At 49.1% G+C, this 23,733-nt stretch overlaps 1 protein-coding gene across 9 annotated transcripts in view; it reads right to left on the reverse strand.

The window, feature by feature from the left end:
* PLA2G5 (phospholipase A2 group V) overlaps nt 1-18,168 on the reverse strand; it is a 20,062-nt gene extending 1,894 nt beyond the window's left edge. Inside the window, exons 1-8 of one of the 9 annotated variants that reach the window (XM_046660168.1) lie at nt 17,941-18,168; nt 16,283-16,371; nt 15,566-15,728; nt 13,898-15,351; nt 10,209-10,374; nt 4,983-5,032; nt 2,470-2,614; nt 482-588 (exon numbers count right to left, since the gene is read on the reverse strand). In XM_046660168.1, the coding sequence (XP_046516124.1) occupies nt 482-588; nt 2,470-2,614; nt 4,983-5,022 (292 nt within the window). In that variant the 5' untranslated portion in view covers nt 5,023-5,032; nt 10,209-10,374; nt 13,898-15,351; ... (1 more) ...; nt 16,283-16,371; nt 17,941-18,168. Of the gene's footprint in view, nt 1-481; nt 589-2,469; nt 2,615-4,982; nt 9,240-10,208; nt 10,375-13,897; nt 15,352-15,525; nt 15,729-16,282; nt 16,372-17,940 lie in introns of those variants that run through there. The other 8 variants (XM_046660167.1, XM_046660170.1, XM_046660169.1 and 5 more) reach the window with 8 other exon arrangements.
* Nucleotides 18,169-23,733: the final 5,565 nt, after the last annotated feature.

Genomic DNA, 23,733 nt, shown 5'->3' on the forward strand with positions numbered 1-23,733 from the left:
ACAGCTGCTATCCTCAAGGAGTTCCTAGTCTGACGAAGGACACATTCCCTCCCCTTGGGAGTTCCCAGTCTGATGGTAGAGACGGCCTTTGCTCCAGAGGAACACCAGTTCTTGGAGAGGAGACAGCTTTGAACTCAGATGGACCCGAGCTTGAATCCCAATTCTAGCTGTGTGCACTGGCAAGCCTTTGAGTCTCCGTTTCCTCATCTGTAAAATGGACAGACCAAGCCTACCCCACAGGGTATTTTGGGAGAACAAGTAAAAGGAGGTATGCAAAGCACCTGGCACTGAGACTGCTCAGTCTAAAATGTTTCAGCCCTTCCCCTGGAAGTCAGATACACCTGCAGTAATCCTGTCCCTCTTGCCCCCAGCTCTGCCCCCCAACAAGATACAGGCTGGCTGACCCTTAGGGGCAGCTGACCTCAGAGCCAGCAGAGACCCAGCCTCTTCCAGTGGCCTGAATGGGAAGCCCCAGCCTTACCACAGGTGACCAGGCCCCGTGTGAATCTGTATTTGTAGGACTGCATCCGGATGTGGCAGCCTTTCTCCTCCAGCTGCCCATAGCAATGGTCATGCACCCAACAGCACCTGTCAACACAAGACACTTCCATCCTGAGTGGGAGGGGCAGAGGCCATCTTGGGGGGTGTGATCTGGCAGAGAAAGAATCTAATAATATGGCTGAGTACTACCCTGTTTTGCCACTAGCTAGCAGTTCACTGACCCACTTTTTCCTCCTGGGCTCACAGCAAGACTACATTTCCCAGCATCCCTTGCAGGTACATGTGGTCACATGACTAGGCTACCCCAAGAATGTGGGCAGAAGTGATGTACACCACTTCCAGACAGACCCATAAAAACCTCCCACACTATCCTCCGCTTTCTCTCTTTCTCCATCTCTCAGCAGGAGGCTCTGAGGCCATAGGGATGGCAGAGCCACAAGACGGAAGGAACCTGAGTCCCAGAGTCAACATATGATTCAAATTGAACTGTTACGTGAACAAAAATAATCTTCTGGGAGCCAGGCCCAATGGCCTAGTGGTTAAAGTTCAGTGCACTCTGCTTCAGCAGCCTGGGTTCGGTTCCCAGGCGTGGAACCATACCACTCGTCTGTCAGTAGCCATGCTGTGGCAGCAGCTCACACAGAAGAACTACAAGAACCTACAACCAGAATATACAACTATGCACTGGGGCTTTGGGGAAGGAAAAAAGAAAAGAGAGGCAGAGAGGAAGATTGGCAACAGATGTGAGCTCAGGGCAACTCTTTCCCAGCAATCTTCCATCTCTCCCATTTCACATGTTCTTCTAGAATTTGGATACTTCCCAATCAAGAGCTGGGGTCTAGGTCCCCTCCCTCTTAAACCCTTTGTGACCGCCTGGACCAAGAGGACACGGGAAGCAACACCATGGAACTTGTGAGGCCAGATCATAAAAATGCCATACTCTTTTTGTCTTGCGGTCTTGGGACACTCACTCCTGGAACCCAAGAGTCACTGTGCTGTGAGGAGGTCCAAACAGCCTTGGAGGGGCCTGAGTGAGAGGAACCGAGGCCCCTAGGCCACAGCCTCATGTGAGCTGCCAGCCCGCAGACAGCGACAATTTGCCAGCCATTGGAGTGAGCCAGCTGGAAAGTGGATAATCCAGCCTCAGTCGAGCTGCCCAAGCTGAAACCAGGCAGAGCAGAGACAAGCCGTCCCACGGATATAAGACATTTTTACATCCTGAGGTGTATGGGGACGCCATTCTGGGTTAAACCTGATTTGAGCTAAATTTTAAGTAAACCAAAGAAGCCTGACTGACGTCCTTTCAAACCTACATTGTCCATCTGCTTTAATCATTACCCTGGAGTAAAGAATGGGCACTTTGAAGATAGCAGTTAATGCCTCCCTTCTTATGACCCCAGATAAGTCATTCCCAAGGTGCCAGGGTCATGTTGACCCGCCATGTATGCTAATCTGTAACAAAATATCCCCTTGAACCCTTGAAAGAATGTATCCCTGTCATGCTTGATGTCAGTTTCTTTGTTTGAAAATTGTGTATAGCTGCTGATCATTCTTCTGTGGAGCGTTTTCTTCCTTTGAAGGCTGCAGCTCCTGGGCTATAGTCCTCGGTTTAGGCTCAATTAAAACTCTCTTTTTTCTGTACTGCAGAATAATTATTGATTATATGCATCAACACCATTAAGCCCTGCCCAAATGGCAGATTCTTTGCAAAACATATGGTCATCGTCACTTTAAGCCTCTACGTTTTAAGATGATTTATGATGTAGCAACAGACCAATGGATATATTAGGCCACTGAGATTTGGGGGTTACTAGACATATCCTGGGCAAGTCAGTTAACCTCTCTGAAGCTCAGTTTTGTAGAAAAACGGGGCTTTGATGCTCATCTACCAGCATCAACGTAGAATTAAATGAGATAATGTGGGTGCAGAGCCTGGAGCATAAAGCGCCGTTATGATAATCAGCTCACCAGTCGGTACCATCTTTGGGGGTGCCTCGACCGCCCCAGCCACAGTAACAGCCGTAGAAGCCATAGTTGGTCAGGGCGGTCTTTCCAGTCACTTTCTCAATCATTGACCTCAGGTCCAGCAAGCTCCCTGGCACAGCAGGCACACCTGAAAGACAGCCCACGTCCCCAGATGAAACCCAGGCACGGCTGCTCCTGGCCACTTCCCCAGCATGCTCCTGCCCTTTCTCCCACGCTGGGGCTTAGAGGGACCCAGGTGTCTCTTTTTCACTCTTCCCATTAGTGGGAGAGGAACAAGAAAGGTGAGCGCAAGCAGTATGGAGGAACGGTTAAAAGTTTGGACTTGGAGAGGGAGCAAGCCTGGGTTCAAATCCTGACTCTGCCGTTGATTCACAGCAAGGTGTTGAATAGGTCACTTAATCTCTCTGAGCCTCAGTTTCCTCATCTGCAAAACGGGCACCTACAATGAACACCTACCTCTTGGAGTTGTCATGAGTGTTAAAATAAGGTAAGTAAATTTTGAGCACAGTGACAGATGCACAGTGACAGACACACAGTAAGCGATCAAGAAATGTTAGGTATAATGAACATGGTATCCGTATGAAGCAGGCAGACAGGCGCCCCCCTCTGTCCTGACAATGCACCCCTCCCTCCCAGGAAACTAATGCCATGTACAAGATAAGGCACAGAAGCCTAGAGCAGACCTCAGAGATCACTGAAGCCAGCTCCCTCATCTTGCAGACTGAGAAACTGTAGCTTGGAGGGTTAAGCACCTTGCCCGGGGTTTCACAGTGGCCCTGAGGTTCTCCCCGTGCACTAGGCTTCCGCTCCTCCTGGGGTCTCCAGGGATCTGGCAAGGCATCAAAGACTGGGGTAGCCTGTCGGCGGCTGTGTACATGGTTAGGTGAGGCCTAAAGCCGGCTCCCCCCAACCTTCCCCCAGCAGCTACCTTCAGCTGGGAGGGGCCAGCAGGTGGGGTAGGTAGCCTAGAGAACGACCCAGGAAACTTGGAATGCAGTATTTATATCCTGGGCTTGTTTTTGTTTTGGCTTTATCTTATTTTGTTCGGCATCAGAGTCAAAAATCTGCCTCCCACATTTGCAAGTGTCGGGGAAGCGGCACAATGCGCTTGTGTATCACAGCTCCGAGTTCTTCTCCGCATTGAGAGTCTTATTCCCCAGCTTTGGAGATTACGAGTTGGAAAAGGCAATCTTAAATCTCTCCATGGTGATGGAACAAGAGTTCAACGCCACCACGCAAACTGTGAAAATACTCCAGTCAGAGATGAGCACCCCGGCCTCTGTGGGGCTCCAGAGTCAACGTGCTCTGGATACACTGACTGCCCAGCAAGGAGGAGCCTGTGCAACCATCGGGGAAAAATGTCACTTTTACGTGAATCAGACTGGGCAAGGAGTATCTAACTTACATCTATTAAAAGAGATGATTGACATTTTCCATCAGATAAACGAAGCTCACACATTTTATTGGTCTGACTTATTTCCAGGATTGGGGAACTGGTTTAATGGAGTGTGGGGAATTGTGCTATGGTTTGTCCTTTTCTGCTTGTTTACCCTCATTCTAATCTAAGTTCTTTTCTCTCTTTGCAGATTTCTTACCACTCAGCTACTAACTCGATTTTTCTCTCCACAGCCCCCAGATCAGCTTTTTATATGTGAAACTTCCAGAAAAGGTTCAGAGGACGGAACTGATGGAGTTCAGGGCAGGCCGCCCCAAGATGCGCCACTCTGGTAGGCGGAATATTTCGAGCTAAGACAATAAAGGCTCAGACTCAGGAAGAACATTTGACCTTTCCCCACTAACTGCCTGAAAGAAATTTAAAATCGAGGCCTGTCCCCAGGACAAGCCTTTGCCATAGATAACTCTGTGTTATCTCTGGTTCCGGTAGTCTGGGAGGAGCCTGGCTAAACCCACTCTTATCAAAGTTCTATTTGCCAAACATTTGCTTTTCCATTTCCCTGTGGGTTGCCTTCCTGCCCTTTGAAGCCCCAAACCACTACTCCAGACATAGTCCTTGTCTGTAGCTGAAGATACTGAAACAGGCAGCCTCGGCAGATGCCTGAGTTGCTCAGTTTTTCCTGAGTTTCTCCCATGTATACTTGCTATTAAACTTTGTTTGATTTTCTCCTGCTAACCTGCCTTTTTAATTATTTGACCAGCCATAAGAACCTTAAGGAAAAGGGGCGGGGGGTGGGGGAATTCTCCCACTTCCCCGACACAAGCCGCGGATGCTGCCCACATAGCTCAACCTTCACACATCATGCATGTCCTATCATCCTGCCACAGCCAGACCTGTTGGCTGAATACTACCCTGTGTCACAGATGAGGAACAGAGGCTCAGAGAGGCGAAGGCTCTTGCTGACGTCTACACAATAAGTGCAGAGCAGAGATTCAAACTCAAGCCTCTAGGACCTCAAAGACTGGTCTCCTTTCCACTACCCTACTGCTCCTACAGGGTGGAAGGTCGTTAGTTCAGAGGTCGTGGAGCAAGCACTTACTGCAAGCCAGGAACCAAGCCAGCGTGAGGAGGTCCTTCATCTCTGGGCTTCTGGAAAAGAAAACACATCCCATAACATGTCTATCAGGAGATGCTCCCATGGCCCATTCAGACCCCACCCCTGCTCCCCCCCAGGCCCCACGCTCGAGTGATGGGCAATAACTGGGCAACCCTAGCCAGAAAAGATGAGGCAGAAATCTCAAGGAGTTGATCCAAAGGGTCCCTGGGGGCAGAGGGGCATTTGTGGGGTATTGTCCCCAGTAGAGATGGGAAAGGACCTTCTCACCACAAATGCCCCCGACACAGTTGCACGCTCCACAAAAATGGCCAAAAGTAACCAGAGAAACGGGCAGGATTCTTAAATGGAGATTTGGGGGAAGAAGCGAGGGATGGAAATTGGCACAACCTGCACACAGCTCTGCATGAAGGATGCAAGGACCTGACAGGGAGAAAAGAAAACGGGACAAAGGGAGCGACTGGTACAGCGGGTCGGGGGGTGCAGAAGAGAAACAGATTGTTCCAAGTCTCGTATTCCTTTTATCTCCTTTATGGTGCTGAGGGCCTGTTTTCAAGAATGTCTTTCTGGCCCGTGTTCTGAGGGCATAAACTGGGTGGACTCCGCCTCTTCTCCCGACGACGCTGAGAATACTGCCGGCTGAGTATGCGCTCTGGAATGAAGCGTGAACAGCGCCCGCCCCCACCCCCTGACGGGGCTTTCAGGGCCTTGTCATGGCTCTTCTGGGTCTCAAGCACTTTTGCTTTCATAGGCCCCTTCTTCCAAAAACAAATTCTTTTGAAATTATAGTTTACAACTGCATTGGTATAAAAACAATTACAATCCAGGCTGCAGTTATTATTATGTATTCATCATTACTATATTCGTTTTTTTCTCCTGGTTTTAAAAGAATTTAAAATTAACATTTTCATGGGCCCCAGGGCCTGTGTCTACCTAGAGAATAAGTCGAACCCGGGTGCTCATGACAGCTCTGAAAGGTGGGTATCGTTGTTCCCATTTTGCCAGTGGAGAAATGGAGGCTCAGAGAGCTCAAGGAACTTGCCAGAAGTCACACAGCTAGTAAGAAGTGGAGGCAGGGTTCAAGCCCAGTGACCCTCACGCACCACACAGACTCCCACCAGAGGGATGTGCTGTCTTGTGAGCAGAGGAGCCTGGGGGCCCCAGCTTCCCTCCCCAGCCTCTGCCTTGGGCAAACACATGAATCACTGGCCTTCACTCCAAACAAATCACATCCTGAAAGCAGAGGAAATTCCACATGTCTTGGGCCAGCACCTGATTCTAACTTGGCCTCTCAGAGGTTCCTTACTGATAGCTGCCTGCTTCCCTTCGCTCTCTGGATCCCAAAGTCCTGGTTTATCCAGAGCTGCTCAGCTGGCCTATGGTCTGCCGGGATGGCCCCTTCGGTGCCCTGCCATCTCTGATCCCTGAGTGCAGTGGTCTCTTCTGCCCCGAGCCCCTGGCACCTCCCAATGCCTGGCTGCAAACACACAATCTCTGACTCCCCAGGGCTCCTGACCACTGGGCTGGCCTCTCCATGCCATCCTTTGTCCAGCAGCTCCTCCGAGTTCCAAGAACGTTCCTGAGGGTTCTGTGCACCACGGCCTCCACGCCGAGGGCTCTAAACAGCTGAAGAAAATGGCCCTAGACCCTGCCCTTCCACGCCAATCGATCTCAGCTTCTTCCTGGAGCTCTAGCAGGAGGAAGACACCAGCTACCACGTATTGGGCCCCTACGATGTGTCAGACACTGTCCACTGTCTCTTTAAACCCACCAGCAACCCTGGCAGGTGGGTACCGTTCCACCTGCTGGCACAGCGTCTGTCCCTTTAACACTCATTTGCTGAATGAGGGAACAGCAGCTGTTGATTTACAGATGAGGAAATCGAGGCTCAGGATGGGGAAGTGAGTGGCCCAAGGCCTCAGCCCAGGACTAAGAATCTACTCCTTTGACTGACTCCACTCCACTGCCTCTGAGCAGCCCCTCTGTGTTAATTATGTTGTTCGTTTTCTATATTTTATGATGCTCTGACATCTTGGGGGCCTTGCTGAGCTGGGAAGAGACAGCCCCTCCCCCGACTAGCGACTGCCTAGAGATAGCAAGACTCTCCTATGAGCGTGCCTTTCATATGCAAACCAATCAATCCGAAACTCACGTGCCCAGCCACTTCCTTTATCTGACTCTCACACTCCAAGCCAACATTTCCCCGGCCCGAAGTCACGCAAGGACAAGGACCAGAAACCTAGGGACCACCCCTATAGCCCAGAGTCGACTGAAATTATTCAAGCTAGCCAATCCTAAGCCATCCACGCTGCGCTGCCTTGCCTTTCCTGCGGAAAACACAATAAAGACTCTGTACCACGCTTTCGCTCACTTCTTCTGCCTCCTGATCAGCCTGGTGCTTCCTCGTGTGGCCCTGCATGGCGTGCTGTGTCCTGTCTCTTGGAAAGCGTGAGTAACAAACTATCTTTTAAATGGCGATCATCTCCCGATCTGTTGGCTTCATCATACCTGAATAAAACCAAAATCCCAGGTGCATTTTAGGACACCCTGGGACGTGGGCTGTGGGTGTGAGGGAGCAGCACAAGGCCCCGTGCAAAGGAGTCTGAAAGAATCCAAGAGAAGTTTCACAGAGAACATGGCAGACGCATTGAAGCAGCTCCCCCAGGGGCCAGGACAATGGCCATCAATGGAGCCCAAAGCAGGCCCCCAGGAGAAGGATGTGGGGTTGGCTATTTTTATCAAGCAACCACAGAGGGCAATGAGCACAGCCGCCGGATAATTTTGGAGTGGAGCAGTGGCCGCAGTAATGAGAGGTGGGAAGAGTGGAGTCAGACAGCCCGAAGGAAGCACGAAAACGTGGAGGCTGGGGAGTGGCCAGGTCACTGCAGGGGCAGGTCTTCCATGTACACATGCAGCAGCCCCCAAGACCCCCCAGGACTGGAAAGGATGAACAGCACCAAACCCCACCACACAGAAGGCGCTGCTGAGACCTCCCCTCCATCTGTTGGGGAGACATGAGGGCCAGGGGTCTCCTCTCACAGCGCCTCTCTGTGCCCTGCTCCCCCCACCAGGTGGCCAGCTGTTTCCTCTTGCAGCCCCCTCTCTGTACCCTGCTCCCCTCACCAGGTGGCCAGGTGTTTCCTCTTGCAGCCCCCTCTCCGTGCCCTGCTCCCCCAACACTCCCCAGCAAAGCAGTCCCCGAATGAGATTCCTCACCAGCGAGACCTTCTCTCTGTCCTTAGGCTGGAGAGTGGCCGGGCCGGGGCCCGCCTGCTTTTAGGGCCTCTCTGCCCTCCTCCCACACTCCTGTGTGGGCCTGCTCCGGGGTTCCTGGTAACTCACATGGGAAGCCCTACCTCCCTACTCCAGACCCCTGGGGACTTCATCCTCTCTGTGTTCAAATGGCGATTTCCTGAAGCACGGCACGGCACCTGAGTGGCCTTCAGGAGAGACATTGGGGACGGGCTGGCTGGGGCCACCCACGGTCCAGGGTTCTCCTCCACCAGGGACCAGAGACCTGGAATCCCCCATGGCAGCCTGCCTCCCACCCTCCCACCACGCCTGGTCTTTGTCCTGTCCTCCAGCCCCCGCTCCTGCTCACATTTCATCCCGTCTTGCTGGCCTCAGCCCAGAAACAGCCATGGCAGCCAGGCGGCATCCCCTCCAGACTGGAAGCGTTGCCCCTATTCCCGATCTGCCAGCCCTCAGCTCTCTCTCTCCTGTTCCCAGGCAAGGGCCCCACAGGAGCCTGGGAAAGCCCCACTCTCAAGATGCTGTAAAATGTGGTCCCCCAGACCCTGCTGGCATCTCCTTTTTGGCACCTGATTCCTTACTGAATTCCTGCATTTCTTCCTTCGGGAAGGAGAAAAACCCCAGGCTTGCAGTTAGAGAGAAGCATGCTGGAGTCCCTGCTGGGTCACTTAGCAGCTGTGTGAGCCCAGGCAAGTCACCAGGCTTCTCTGTTCCTGTAAAATATGAGACCCCCTGACGCCCCAGAGGTGGTGAGGAATGTACTGCATAGAACTAGGCTGTGGGGAGACAGGCGGCTCCGGGGTTAAAATTGCAGACTCGGGATCAGCTCCAAATCCTGGCTTCCCCCTACGAGCTACATCCCTCAGGGGTGACTGTAATTCGCGTGTCTCAGTTGTTAAGATTCAATGAATTAACACATTTGTAACAGAGCAGTGGCAAAATAATGCTGATAAATAAATGATCAGTAACCTCCTAGAGGGTTCTGGCGAGGACCTCAGCAGCTCCATTGTTCTTATGCTCCGTTCTCCACTTCTGTCCATCCCTACCCCACCCCTCTGACCCCCACATACATGCGCTCTTCTCACTGCTCTTGACTTCTTTTCCTCTCCCGCTCTCCCCTGGCGGCAGCATCAGAGAGAAGCCCCTCTCTCCTTCGGGTCCTCACGAACCCGTCTCTCCCCAGGACCTAACCACGAGGCTCCCCGCAGAAGCCTGTGATTTCGATTCAATACAAGAAGTACTTATTGAGCGTCTACTGCATGCCTGACTTTGCTGGGGACCCCCTGTGAACTAGACAGAGACCGGTCCCCATGAGTTTCCCTTCAGGTCAAGGAAACAGACAATAAAGGCATCGGAAATAGACAATACGTCCAGGGCAATAACAGCTTTAGGGGAAGTGCTCTGTGTTCTGCTTTTCATTTCTCTTTGTCCGCCAGCTCCTTCTGCTGCCTACAGGCACACACACACCTCGCCATCCTAAACCAAACACAAGGAAGCCCAAAGATGGAAAACGTCCCTTGCCTCTGCTGACCTCATCCAGTTTTCTCTTTTCTCTAAAAGCCCCATCTCTGGACAGACAAGCCTCCACTTCCGTCTGAGCCCGGTGCTGCGTCCCTGAGCCGGCTCTCAGGACATCCCACCCCGCCAAGCCTGGCGATGCCCAAGCTCGGGCTTCGCGCTCTCCCTCTCTCAGGCACTCCTCCCACCGACCACCTCCTCCTTCTCAAGATTCTCCCTCCCTCTGGTCTTCAAGAGGCCACACCCGGCCCTCTGCCCACCTGCTGCTCATCCCCCTCTCTGTTGGCCCCCCCAATGCGGGTGTTTTCAAGGGATCTGCCCCTCCTTCTCTTCACCCCTCCCGCGGTGAGCTCCTCCGTGTTCAGGGATTTCGGTCTCATTTCTGTGCAGACGTCCAGGAGTTAGCCCAGCCGAGCGGTGCCTGGACTAGCTTTGACTCACCAGTGACAGAGTGAACAAATGATTGAATTCATGAATGAATGAATGAGGGGGAAGCACAATGTCGAGTGGAAGAGCCTGAGCTTCAAGTCAGACAGAACCGGATCCAAATCCAGGTGTCACCTCTGACTCCGTGTCACCTGGCCTCTTCAGGTCTCCATTTTATTACCTGTAAAACAGGAGAATAGTAGAATCAGCTTCGTTTCATAATTGCGATAACTCAATGAGATGAGGCAGGCAGAGCGGCTCAGCACAGTGCCTGGCACCCAGTAGCCGCTCAGTGAATCAGAACCACTACAGACATCATTACTATTACGCTTTTCTGCTAACGTGAGAGCTCCACCAGGCGGGCACTGTGTCTGCTTCATTTCTCTCCCCCCAACACTTGGCACATAGAAGGTGCTCAGTAAGGTTTGTTGAGTGAATACTTGACTCTTCCATCTCTACCCTCATACTCACCCTACTGTCCCAGCCCACCCTTCAAATATAATTGTTAAATGTAATTTGAATTATTATTAAATTTAAACAGGCCGGTATTTGAATCCTAATTATAATATTTATTTGAATATATATTTTTAATTTGTATAATTTAATATATGTTTAAATAAATAAAGTGCAAACAGCTGCCTGATATTCTAGCTCAGTGTCCCCCAGGAGCCCCAGAACTAAACTCACTGTCTCCCCCACAACCCAGCCCCTCCAGCATCCCTCTCTCTGGTCATGGATCCAGCCAATCACACTTCAGCAATTAAAACACCCCGACAACCTCCACCCCCAGCAGAGTGGGAGACTCTTGAGGGCAGGATTCTGCCGATTCATTTCTGACCCCAGCCCCTAGAACAAGGTCTGACCCCTGGTAGGTCCTCAAGAAATATCCGTGGAATGAATGAACGCTCCCATGGGCATGCTCGTTCTCTGGCACTTCTGTGTCTTGTGCAGGCTCGGAGAGCAACCGTAGACACCGGATGCTCTCTGGCCCTGAGACCCCGAGCTGCTGAAACACCCCAGCCTCATCAAATGGTTCGATGCCCCCCCAGGAGGCTGGCACGTAGAACAGGATTGCCCTGGGCTTCCTGGCGGAAAGTCTACACTGAGTCCTCCTCCTCCAGGAAGTCTCCGTGATCCCTCTTCCACAGGAAGCTTGCCCGTCTCTGGAATGTTATAGAACTCATTACACACACGGTCCACTCTCGCACTTCCCGTTGGAGGGGATTACAGGCTGATGGCTCAGGAAGGAGGGAAAGAGGGACCCAGTATTCAGTGAGCATCCGCTGTGCCACAAGCACAAGGCATGTTCGGTGTTCGTGATCTTTACTCCACCCAAAACCTCACGGGGCGTCGTGATCCCATTCCGTGAGTAAGGACACCGAGGGGCAGCCGTCAGGCAGCTCACAGCCCAAGGCCACACAGCTAGTAAAGCTGGACCCAGAACCTTAAGCCTGACCTCTCTGTGACCCAAGGCCATGTTCTTTCCATTACACACAGGGGTTGAGACCCGATAAAGGCATGATTGGGATTTTCACAGGATATCTGCCCAAAGTGTCACAATTTCCTTATAGACAAAATGGAGAAGTGAAAGCTGAGTTAGTTACAGCTCATAATTCCCGATATTCGCTCGATGGGTGGAACTGGCGCTGTGGTTAAGCTTTCAGGCCGGGACTACAGGCAGCCCTTGGAAACGCTTTGCTTGTCCCACACAGCGCCCTAAAGGAAAATGGAGTGAGTTGCTAATGTATAAAGGTTAAGAGATCTCAGACAGAATCCAAATTTCCGGCTTCTCTTTAAAAGATCTGGCAGTCCTGGCTCTGGATTCCCACACGGCAACGACTGGCCGGAGTGAAGCCGGAGCTGCCCCCGTGGACTGAACAGGGGTCTAGCTTTGCTCTAGTCTTCACCGTTCCTTATTGCCTTATGCCCAACCTCCCTCCCCATTGCTCTCCGTCTGGAGGGCTCTCTAGTGGCCCGCCATGGAACTCAATCTTGAGTCCGAGCCTCTCAAGGTGTATCAGTAATGGGAGAGTGGGCGCCTTGAGAGCAGAGAGCATCTCTTGTGCAAATTTGTGTTTCAAGTGCTGAGCTCAGACCCAGGACATAGTGGTTGCTGAGTAAATACTGTGCAAGCACTTTAGAGGCCCCATCCCAGCATGAATCACTGAGGGCTTTCTGGAAGAGCAGTCACCTGCTAAGAGTGGGTTGGAGAAATTGGAACCCTTGTGCACTGTTGGTAGGAATGGAAAATGGTACAGTCGCTGTGGAAAACAGTATGGTGGCTCCTCAAAAATTAAAAGTAGAACTACCATATGATCCAGTAATTCACTTCTGGGGATGTGCCCAAAAGAATTGAAAGCAAAGTCTCAAAGAGATATTTGTACACCCGTGTTCATAGCAGCATTATTTGCAATAGCTAAAATGTGGAAGCAGCCCAAGGGTCCAGCAACAGGAGAATGGATAAGCAAAACATGATCTATCCATCCAGTGGAATATTATTCAGCCCTAAAAAGGAAGGAAACTGCTACACACGCCACGACTTGGATGAACCTTGAGGACGTTACACTAAGTGAAATAAGCCAGCCACGAAAAGACAAATACTGTCTGGTCCCACTTACATGAGGTGCTTAGAGTAGACAAAATCAGAGACAGAAAATAGAGTGGTGGTTGCCAGGTGCTGGGAGGAGAAGGGAACGGGGAGTTGGTGTTTAATGGGCATAGAGTTTCAGTTTTATTCACAAGATGAAAAGAGTTATAGAGATGGATGGTGGTGATGGTCATCCAACATTATAAATGTATTTAATACCATTGAACTGTACACATAAAATGGTTAAGATGGTAAATTTTGGGTTTGTGTATTTTACCACAGTTAAAAATTGGAAAAAAAAAAAAGAAAAAGAGTGGATTGGTGTTCACCAGAACAAGAATGTGAGGAAGGACATTTTAAGTAGAAGGAGCAGCCTACGCCAGCCTCACGGGCATGCATCAATTACAGTGGCTCGTTCAGGGAACGACAAATTGATGAGGTAGTGGGGAGTTCGGCAGGGGTCTTCTAGTAAATGTTTAATAACTGGCTCTCCAGGCAGAAAAAAAGCCCTGGTTTTCAACATTTGCCCATTTCTGTAGTGTAACCCCTCCCATCACGGGCAACGTCATGCTACTAACACAGGTCACTGACTGCAGAGTTGGAAAGAGATGTACAATCGCACGCCACTGATTGAAGCAGGATGCGTGGCAGGTAAGAGCCCACGCTCTTACCACCTGGAACCACCACTTATTAGCTGTGTGACCCTGGGCAAGTTGTTTAACTGCTCTGAGCCTCAGTTTTCCAAGCTGAATAAGGGAGTTAATCACTTGACCTGCCTCATCCCCACGTTCTGAGTTGACACATGGCAGGTGTTCAGAATTGTGCTGGCACAGAGTAAGAGTTCAATAAATGCTTGCTGTTTTTATACTCGGAAGGTGGAACATGCCCCCACTTGATTTCTCAGAAAGGGGACTTTCTTGACCTGTCTAGTAGGAATTTAGGAAGGGCTGGCTGAAGGGACACAGCTGGGTAGGTCACGAAGAGCCTTGGGTGCCAGGCTAAGGAGTTTGGCCTTTTCTCCGGAGGGGGTCCCAGAGTGACCTCCATCAACAGCCAGGAGATGGGAGTTCAATAAAAAGAGACTGAATATCTCCTGCCCCAGACCCCCAAAACTTACACGCACAAGGACAGGGTGGGGCGACACAGCCCAGCAATCACATGTGTGACCCCCAAGCCGGGTACCAGTCAGGTCACAGGGGCAGCACTGTCTTGGCGGTGGTGGCAGGAGTGCGGGGCCCAGGACGGGGCCTCCTAGCCCACCTGCCCTCAGACAGGTGCCTGGTCCCGAACCCCACTCTAGGAGGGTTTCTGGAAAACGGGGCTGTCCGGGTCATGGGATGCCTGTGGGATGGAGGGAATGTGGGCTGCCTAGGGTTTGGAAGGGGGCTTGGGGCGCCCAGCCTCCGTCTCCACGTTTCTGAAGGGCTGTGGGGCTCCAGACTGTGGGGGCAGCGCCAGGCGCCGGGCCTCTGAGGAGTCAGATTTTGGTTACACCCAGGGAAGTTTTTTCTAGCAACTCAAGTGTCCTTGAAAGGACGAGCTGTCTGGGGGCTGGTGAGTTTCCTGTCCCCAGAGGTACTTTCAGAAACAGAAACTCGGTCTGGGAGGTGGAGGCTGAGGGGTGGGACAAGCCCCCGCTCGACTTCTCGGGAAAAGGAGCTTTCTTGAAGCCTTGGGGACACGGGAGACTCACGGAGGGCACACGGAGTCAGTCATGCCAGTTGTGAAGCGTGGGCTCACAGGTCTGTAAAAGTGTGAAAAAAATTAACATTCTACCAGGATTTTTAAAGAAAAACAGAAAAATCAGGAGCCCTTCCATTTCTCTGTGGCCTGGAGAGGGCTGTCAAATATTCTGTGCTCCCTGCCTTCCGGGTCCCCCCTCCCCAACATTCATTCATGCCCGAGTCACATTCAGGGAGGATGCAAAGAGCAACATCTGCTGAGCGGGATATGGACTGGATGAGCTCCGGGGGGCCCACCCGGTGTGACATTCGGTAACAGTGTGTGCTCTCACGTTAACCTGTTCTTGAACATTCCAAGCTTTTCTACTGAGGCGGTTAGCATTGGTTGCTCCCCCTGCATAGAACACTAATACTTAGCATTAGGTCTCATCTTAAATGGCACCTCTTCCAGGAAGCCTTCCCTGACCATCCACCCAGGATAGCTCTTCCTCCCCCAGTTAATCTCACATTCCTGTTTCTCCTTTGTAGCACTTACCATCATCTTTAACTCTCTCTAATTTCTTTCTTCACCTTTTTATGATTTATGTCTCCTACCCCAACCCCTAGTGGGCAGGAAACTCTCAGTCCTGCTCTTCATCCTACTCTCAGCAGCCGCACAAAGCCTGGTACATATTTGGGGGTCGATACTTATCTGCAGCGAAAAGAATGATTGGGTGGGTGGACCAGTTAGGGCCGGAGGGGGTGGCAGCCTCGCTGGATTTCAGCTGTTCTGTAAGTTGGCAGCTTGCTCTAAAGGGACACGCAGCTTGGCCGATCTTGGTCTCAGTCTGGTCACCCATAGGTGACAGCTATTTTTCAATAACGGGCTCAAGTCCGCCTTTCATCGAGACTGTTGGTGGAAATGCAAATCCAGTCACCTCCTTGATCACAAGTCCACGTTATGTTTTATCTGAAAAACCACTTGAACTGCTCACTCTCAGAAACATACCCCAAACCGGCCTTTCTTTCTCTCTTTGCGTCTGTTGTTCCCTCCCCCTGGAATGCCCTTTGACCTCTCTTTCACCTGGTGAAAGCCTCCTTGCTTCTCCATGCTGTATTGTCACCTGTTTCTTGGAGGGGGGAGAAACCCTAGGTCAGGTACTGCTCTGCTTGGCAAGATCCAAGATCCAGGGTTCCAGAACACTGTCGATTCCAGGCCACTCCACCTGCCTCCAATCCCAGAGCAAACCAGCAGCCATTTCCGGAGCCAGTCCTGCAGGCAGAGCCCTAGGGAGGCGCCAAGAACACACAGCTGACTCCATCAGCCGCTGCACTCCACAGTCTATCATCCAGCATCTGCCCGTGAGGAGCGGGAAACGAGACCAGGCCTCTGAATGCCCGTGACACCAGAACAACGTCTGAACTCCCTCCTTGGGCCTAAGGCGAGCTGCCACCCCTTTGAGCCGCCCTCCCTGACACCCGCCAGGCAGGGTGCCCGGCTTCCTCCTCTGTTCCTGGGTCCACCTTCCTAACCTCCATTTCAGCACACATCACACGCTGCCAAAGTCAGAGGTACCAGCCTCCCGCACAGGCACGTGGCCCCTCGCGATCTGGCCCCGCCGCCAGGTCCGCAGCCCTGCTTTGACACCATCCACTCCCCAGCGCATCCCTGGGAAGAGGCCTGTGCCAGCCCTTCGGTTCCCCAAACACGCTGCATCTCTCTCCCTCTCTCCCCTCACTCCCTTTTCACCTGCTAGTTCCTGGCCTTTCTTCTCTTGCTCAGCTCCTACTCCTCTTTCTAGACTTAACATGCTTGTCATGCAATAGCTGTTTGGTAGCACCTGTTCTGTGCCAGGCTGTCTTCTGGGGAAACAGCAATGAACAAAATAGATGAGAACTCCACCCTTGTGGCCCGCATGGACCCTGCGTTCTGGTGGGAGGAGACAGAAATAGACAAGCAAATAAATAAAATATACAGTTTAGGGCTGGTGCTAAGTGCTATGAAGAAAGATTAAGCAGGGGAGGGGATGGGAGTGGTGTGTGCATGTGCGTTTGTGTGCGTGTGCATGTTGAGGGAGGGGCTGATGGTGGGAGCAGCCAGTTCAAACAGGGTGGCCAGGAAAGTTCGCACTGCAGAGGTGACATTTGAGCAAAGCTATGAAGGAGGTGAGGGAGCAGGCTATGGGGATATCCTGGGGGAGAATGTTCCAGGCAGAGGGAAGAGCAGTGCAAAGGTCCTGGAGCAGGAGCAAGCCTGTGAGTTGGAGAATCAAGGAGAAAGTTAGGTCTCCCTTTGCCAAAAAGCCTTCTACTGCACCCACCACGCTACCCGAAACGGGATGGGTTCCCCTCCTCCGTGTTCTCCCAGCATCCTGTGAGCTCCCTCATCACAGCATCAAACATATTCCATTACAGTGTCTCCCCCCAGACTGTGAGCAACTTGGGGACAGGGACTGTGTCTTTTGACATTCCCCTGCCCAGCATAGGGTTTCATATGTATTTATTGACTGCCTAACTGAATCAATGAATGAATGAACAAACTAGACAATGAATCCTTGAGGACATCTCATTCATCCCTACCCATGGCAGCACCTAGTTGTACACTGTATGGCACAGATTGGGTCCTAGAAAAAAAAGGTGTGTTGAATGACTAATAGAAATAGCTAATGCTTATTAAGCACAGATACCATGCTAAGTTCTTTATGTGGCTTATCCCATTTTATCCTTAAAGTGGTCCTATGATGTAGGCAGTACTATCATATGCAGTTTGTGCATTAGGACACTGAGGCTCAAAGGAAGACAGTAACACACCCATGTCATACAGCTGGTAAGTGGCTAAGCTCTGAGTTGAACCTGATCAGTTTGACTCCCAAGGCCCCACGTATACTTAGCCTGAGGCTAGCCTGCCTTCCAGAGAGAGGGGAGGCCTGGGAGTTGAGGGAGGGGAGTGCCAGAGAAAGATGGAGGAAGGGAAGAGAAAGACCCCCGCATAAGGGCCTGGAATGGCACCTTCCCTGTCTCCGCGTTTCTTTCTCCGTGCCCCAAAGTGCCTGCCGCACAGAGGATGCTCAGAAAAGGTTAGGGAATGTTGACAATTCCTTTTCCTAAAGATGAATATTTTCATGTGACTTGGGTTAAAAAGAAATTCAGGCAGGGCCTCAGATTAACATAACAAGTCCCAACTCTAACCTTATCAATAGCCCAGCCCAGCTTTGCCCCTAATTTCACGTATCATCTTCTGGGTCACCTCCATCTTCTGGGTCACCCCCGTCTTCCCTTGAGATGTGGCCTTGCCTCCTTGAAAACGACACAGCTCACCAGGTCTGATATGTTATGAGTAAAGGACACCAGCAGCCTGAGGGATCTCCTCCAACAGGGTCTGTGCCTTGCCCTCCCTTCCCAGGGACCCCGCTTTGCTCTCCAGACACCACCCCCACCCCCCCACCTTCTCCAGTCTCTCCCGCTCCAGCTTTGTGCAGCCCCCAAGCCCGGAACTGACCTCTTTGGCCTGGCCTCAGCTCCCGCTCCTGCGGCCTGCCCCCATGAGCAGCCTCATCGGGCAGAGCCTGGAGCCCCGGGCCCTGCTGGCTCCCCACCACCAGCCACAACATTGAGGTCCATGGGGTGCAGATCCCAACAGACTCCTGGCCTCCAGAATCTTAAAGCCAAGAATGCAAGCGAGCGGTGAAGACAGGCCTGGAGATGGTGAGGAGAAACTTCTGCCTGGACCCAGCCAGGCATTCCTCTGCTCAGCCCCCAGCTGCTTTCACAGACACAGGAAGTCCAGCAAACTCTCCGAGCCTGGGGCTGGCTCTCCAGCAAAGGGGCCTGGGCAGCCACCCAGAGAATTCCAGTGGGGGTGGATGTGAGACCTGAATTATCCAGGTCACGGCCTCATCCGGCTTCACAAGGCCTGGCTAATCCCCTCAGCCTGGAGCAATCACTGCCACCTCGGCCCTGAGCTCAAACTTCCTTAAGGACCTGACACCCTGCTAAGCAACTTGACCATTTGAGTACCTGGGGGTTCCTAGTCTTTGCTGAGACAGGAGCATGAACGCAGAGCCTGGGGATGGGATGCCCAGGAAAACAGATGGGGAGGAAGGGGGTCAGAGGAGGAATTGGAGCCATCCAGGAAGCAAATAGACTTCTAGAGGTGAATTCTGAGAGTGGGGACCAGTGGCCAGAAGTGTGGCGGTATCATTCATTCAAAAATTATTTCCTGAGAACCTACTGTGTGCCAGCCACTGGGCAGAGGGTCCGGGTGCAGAGATGAATCGGGGTCTCTTTGCTCAGAGTTTAATGGTGGAGACCTGACGAGTGAGCACGCTGTCAGAAACACTGCAGAAGTGCAGGGACACAGAAGCCCAGCCCAGCGTGGAGAGGGCCCCCAGCCCAGCCAGGGCAGCTGGGGAGTAATAGCAACAGCGGCCGCTGATAATAATTGCGGCGTTAACATGCATGGGGCGCTTACCGTGTACCAGTACGAGGCTAAGCACAAACTGTGATTTATCCCGTTCAACATAGACATTAACTGTGGGACAAGGGCTGTGCAGACAGGGGGTCCAGGGCGTGGGCCAAGGTGACACAGCTAACCAGACGCTCCGGCGAGCTTAGGACTCCGTTCACTCAGACTGGCAACCCCTCATTTGATTGGTATAGTCCTTGACACAATATGGATATTAAATCTTTTTTTTCTCATGATCAGAGAGGAGCAAAAAAATCATTAAAAAACAATCCAGAAATGTGTAAAGTTAAAAGTGAACCTTTGCCATAATCTACCCAAGATAACCACTATTAATAATTTTTATTTTTCTTTCTTTTCGTTTTTGTCCATAGTAGCTTTCACTTTGGTTTCAGATTTTCGTTTTTTTTTCTTTTTTTCAAGAAATAAAGCTTTACAGGCTGGCCCCATGGCCGAGTAGTCAAGTTCGCACGCTCCGCTTCCGCAGCCCAGTGTTTCGCTGGCTCCGATCCTGGGCACAGACATGGCACCACTCATCAGGCCATGCTGGGGCGGCATCCCACATGCCACAACTAGAAGGACCCACACTAAAATATACAACTATGTTCTGGGGGGATTTGGGGAGAAGAAGAAAAAAATAGATTGGCAATGATGCGGGCTTGGTGAGTCAAGGAGTCGAAAGAAAGATTTCTTGGACTCTCAAGGTCTGGCAATAGTGCACTTTTATTCAGAGAATAATATGGAATAGCATGGGGACAGGACCCATGGGCAGTAAGAGCTTCAAACACGGGTTGAAGGTATGGCTAAATTTAAGGCATAGGTATGTGAGTTATCTCTTTACAAGACAAAGGAAAGATTATGTAAAAAAAAAAGGTCGTTAAAATGGTATCAGTGCAGGTGGGGTCTGGTTCTTGAGTGGTTCCTATAACTTTAGGTAAGAATCAGATTGGATTAAGTCAGGATGTCCTTGCTGTCCCCTTTAAGAGTTTCTAGAGATAAGGTCATCCCCCCCCCTTCCTGGTGCAGAGAGGGAGACACCCCCACGGATGGAGACCTCCCTTACAAATGTAAATGTCTCTTAACAAAGGGCAAGTAAATTCCACTTTTCAGAGCCTCTTTCCTGTCTGCAGTTTTCAAAAGTAACCAGCCCAAAATAATCCTCATCAGCAAAAGATGTTAGCACAGGTGCCAATCTTTAAAAAAAAAAAAAATTAAAGCTTTACAGGTTAAATGGAAATTCTCATTGTCCCCTCTCCCATCCTACTTCTGTCCTTCCTTCTCTGCTCCTTCCTTCTCTGCCCACAGGTAACCAGATCATGAAATTGATGTGTATCCATAAACAATATATAACATTATTTCCTGCTTTCTATTTCTACACAAGTGGAATGAGAGTGTACTTAACATTTGCAACTTACTTTGTTCCCTCTATCCATGTTCATCCCAATAGAAGTGATTTATTCTAAGGTATATATTGGAAAGGGCAATGTTGAGTAATATTCACATTTTTTCCCAAAATTTTATTTTGAAATCTACAGAAAAGTTGCAAGATGAGAACAATTAACACCCATAAATCCTTCAACTCACCAACATTTTGCTACAATTGCTTTACTTCTCTCTCACACACATTTGAGGGTAAGTTGCAGACACTTCTAGGGGAGGAAGACATTTCCTCTACCCTCTCTGGGTTCGTCTGGCCAGAGAAGGAATTAAATTCACATGAGACAGAATAGCAGGAGAAAATTAAACAAAGCTTTATAAAATATATACATGGGAGGCTCAGGCAAACTGAGCAACTTGCCAAAATGGCTGAAGCCCTCACCTTAAATATCATGTCCAGCCAAAGACAAAGGAGGATGTTGGGGATGGGGGGAGTCAGTTACAGGAGGTTATCAGAAACAGGAATAAGATTATTATACAGATTTAAGTCCTTGCCTTTGGTATTGATTAAGAGTTTCTAGAGATAAAGTCATCCCCCTCTTCTTCCTGGTACAGAGAGGGAGGGACCTTTACACACAGAGATTTCCTTTACAATGTAAATGTCTCCTAACAAAGGGCAAGCAAGTTCCACTCTTCAGAGCCTCCTTCCCTGTCCCAAATAATCCTCATGCCAAAGAGACATATCTTGGCGTGGCCAAGAGCAGTCCCCCACACACTTCATCCGAAGTAATTGAGCAATCTGTCATCCAGACAAGACATTCTCTTACATAACTTAACACACTTACGACACTCAAGAAATTTAACATTGATAGAACACAATTATCTACTATACATTAAAAATGCTTAATGTCCAGTTTTCCCTATTGTCCCACCAAGGTCCTTTATATCCAATTTGTTTGCTTTTTTCCAATTCAGAATCCAAACAAGAATCAGGCGCTGCATTTCCTGTCATGGCAACCTGTTGTGCCTCTTCAGTCTCCCTTAATCTACAAAGTTCCTCAATCTTTTTTTTTTTTTTTGTCTTTTATGACATTCACACTTTTGAATCCAGGCCAGTAGACTTGCAGAATACCCCTCAGTTTCAATTTGTCTTACTGTTTCCTCATGGTTACTAGGTTAGACATTTTTGGTAAGAATACGACATGCACATTTTCAATTTTACTAATTATTGCAAAATACTGTCCTTAATGTTTGTACCAGTTTACACTCCTAGCAGCACCACAGCCAGCACTTGACAATGTTCCACTTGTCCTTATTTCCCAATCTCATGAGTAGGAAATGGTATATCCTTGTCATTTTAACTAGTTTTAACTCCCTAGCTGTTAGTGCAGCTGAGTGGTTTTGCATGTACTTAGCAGCCATTTGGGCGTCCTCTTTAATGCACACCTGTTCATATTTGTGCTAATTACGGTCCTATTTCCTCCCAGCTCCATCCCCATCCTTCCCCTGCTCAGCTCTATTTGGGAGCAGGGGTGAGGTGAGGGGGGTACATTCCTTCCTGTATCAGCTGCTTCCAGGAGGCAGGAGACTGGAGAGCAAGACATCAATCTTTTGCTCTGTATGTTGCAAATATATTCTCTAAGCACGTCAATTGTATTTTACCTTTATTTATGGTGTCTAGTATAAAAGCTTTCAACTTTTATACTATAAACTTATATAGTGTACTATGCTCTATAGCACAACTTATACTATGTAAGTTATGTGCTATATGAGTTATATACCATACTTATACTATAGTATACTACACAATACAGTAAACTGTACAGGATAGCTTATATAGTAGAAAAGCTTTTGAGTTTTATGTCATAAAACTTACCAATCTGCTTTAGCATTTTGTTTGAAAAGTCTCTCGTGACTCTGAGGTCATAAAGATATTATTCTTCTATTGGTTCTAAATTTTTAGTTTTTCCACTCGGAACTTGAATCCTTTAATCCATTTGGGATTGGCTTTTGTGTATAGTATGAAGCAGGAATTTAATTTAGCATCTCCGTAGGGAAGGTCACGTATTTCAACACCTTTTGTTGAACAGTCTGATCTTTCCCCTCCGACTTTAATGCTCCCTCAATTTCCACCTATGCTTAGATCTATTTCGGGGTTTCCTTTTTCTTACTCTCATCTATGTGTCTACACTTGCTGTAATATCACTTTGCCCAATCACTATGTCTTTGTAAGTCCTCATAGAAACTAAAGGAGGTCCCTCTCTTTCTTCTTCTTCAAAAACGTTTTTTTTTTTTTTGTTATTCTTGGACCTTTACTCCTCCATATGAATTTTAGAATCCACTTTTCACATTCCATGGCATCTCCCATTGGGATTTCTTTTGGAATTGCATTGAATTTTATAGATGACTTGATGATATTTAGTCTTGCCAACTCTGAACATGACATGATGTTACTCTATTAATTTAGGTTTTCTTATATGTTCTTGATTAATATTTTATAACTTTTCTTCGTAAAGGTTTTCACATATATTTATTAGATTTTTTTCTAGAAATCCTGTATTTTTTTATCTTATCATGAATGGCATCTTTCCTTCCATTACATTTTCTAATTGATTATTGGTGATACATAGGGATGCCTTTGGTTTTGTATATTGCTATGATATTTAGCAACTATCAAATTCTCTTATTAGTGAACCATGGTGATTGTCTCTTGGATCATCCACAAAGAAAATCGTAGTGTCTGCAAATGAGAATTTTGTCTATTTTTTTATAAATTTTACACCTATTTATTTTTGTTGTTTCATTCCACTGGCTAAGACTTCTGGTAAAATATATAATTCCAGGTGTGATAGCAGGTATCTGTGTCTTAGTCTTGGCCTTAATTGATTCATTAATTAGGTATATATTTATTGGGTGCCTACTATAGGACAGGCACTTTACTAAGCAGGCAGTTAAGCAAAATAGGAGGTTATTGTCATATCAAATTGAATATAATTCTTTAAGTTCTGAAAAAGTCACAAAATATAATTATTACCTACAGTGTGAATGATTTTAGATATTTTCAAAAAATCATATTTCTACAAGTGATAAAATGGCAGTGGTAGGCCCCCACATTTCAATAATCACTCTAAATGTAAATGGATTGAACTCTCCAATCAAAAGACACAGAGTGGCAGGATGGATTAAAGAACAAGACCCAACAATATGCTGCCACCAGGAAACACACCTCAGCACCAAAGACAAACACAGACTCAGAGTGAAGGGATGGAAGATGATACTCCAAGCTAGTAATGAACATAAGAAAGCAGGTGTCGCCATACTTATATCAGACAAAGTAGACTTCAAAGCAAAACAGGTGAAGAGAGACAAAGGGGGCAGTTTATAATGATAAAAGTTTATATGTCAAGAAGACATAACATTTATAAATATATATGCACCCAACACAGGAGCACC

The sequence above is a fragment of the Equus quagga genome, chromosome 5, assembly GCF_021613505.1.
Source record: "Equus quagga isolate Etosha38 chromosome 5, UCLA_HA_Equagga_1.0, whole genome shotgun sequence".
Classification (NCBI taxonomy): domain Eukaryota; kingdom Metazoa; phylum Chordata; class Mammalia; order Perissodactyla; family Equidae; genus Equus; species Equus quagga.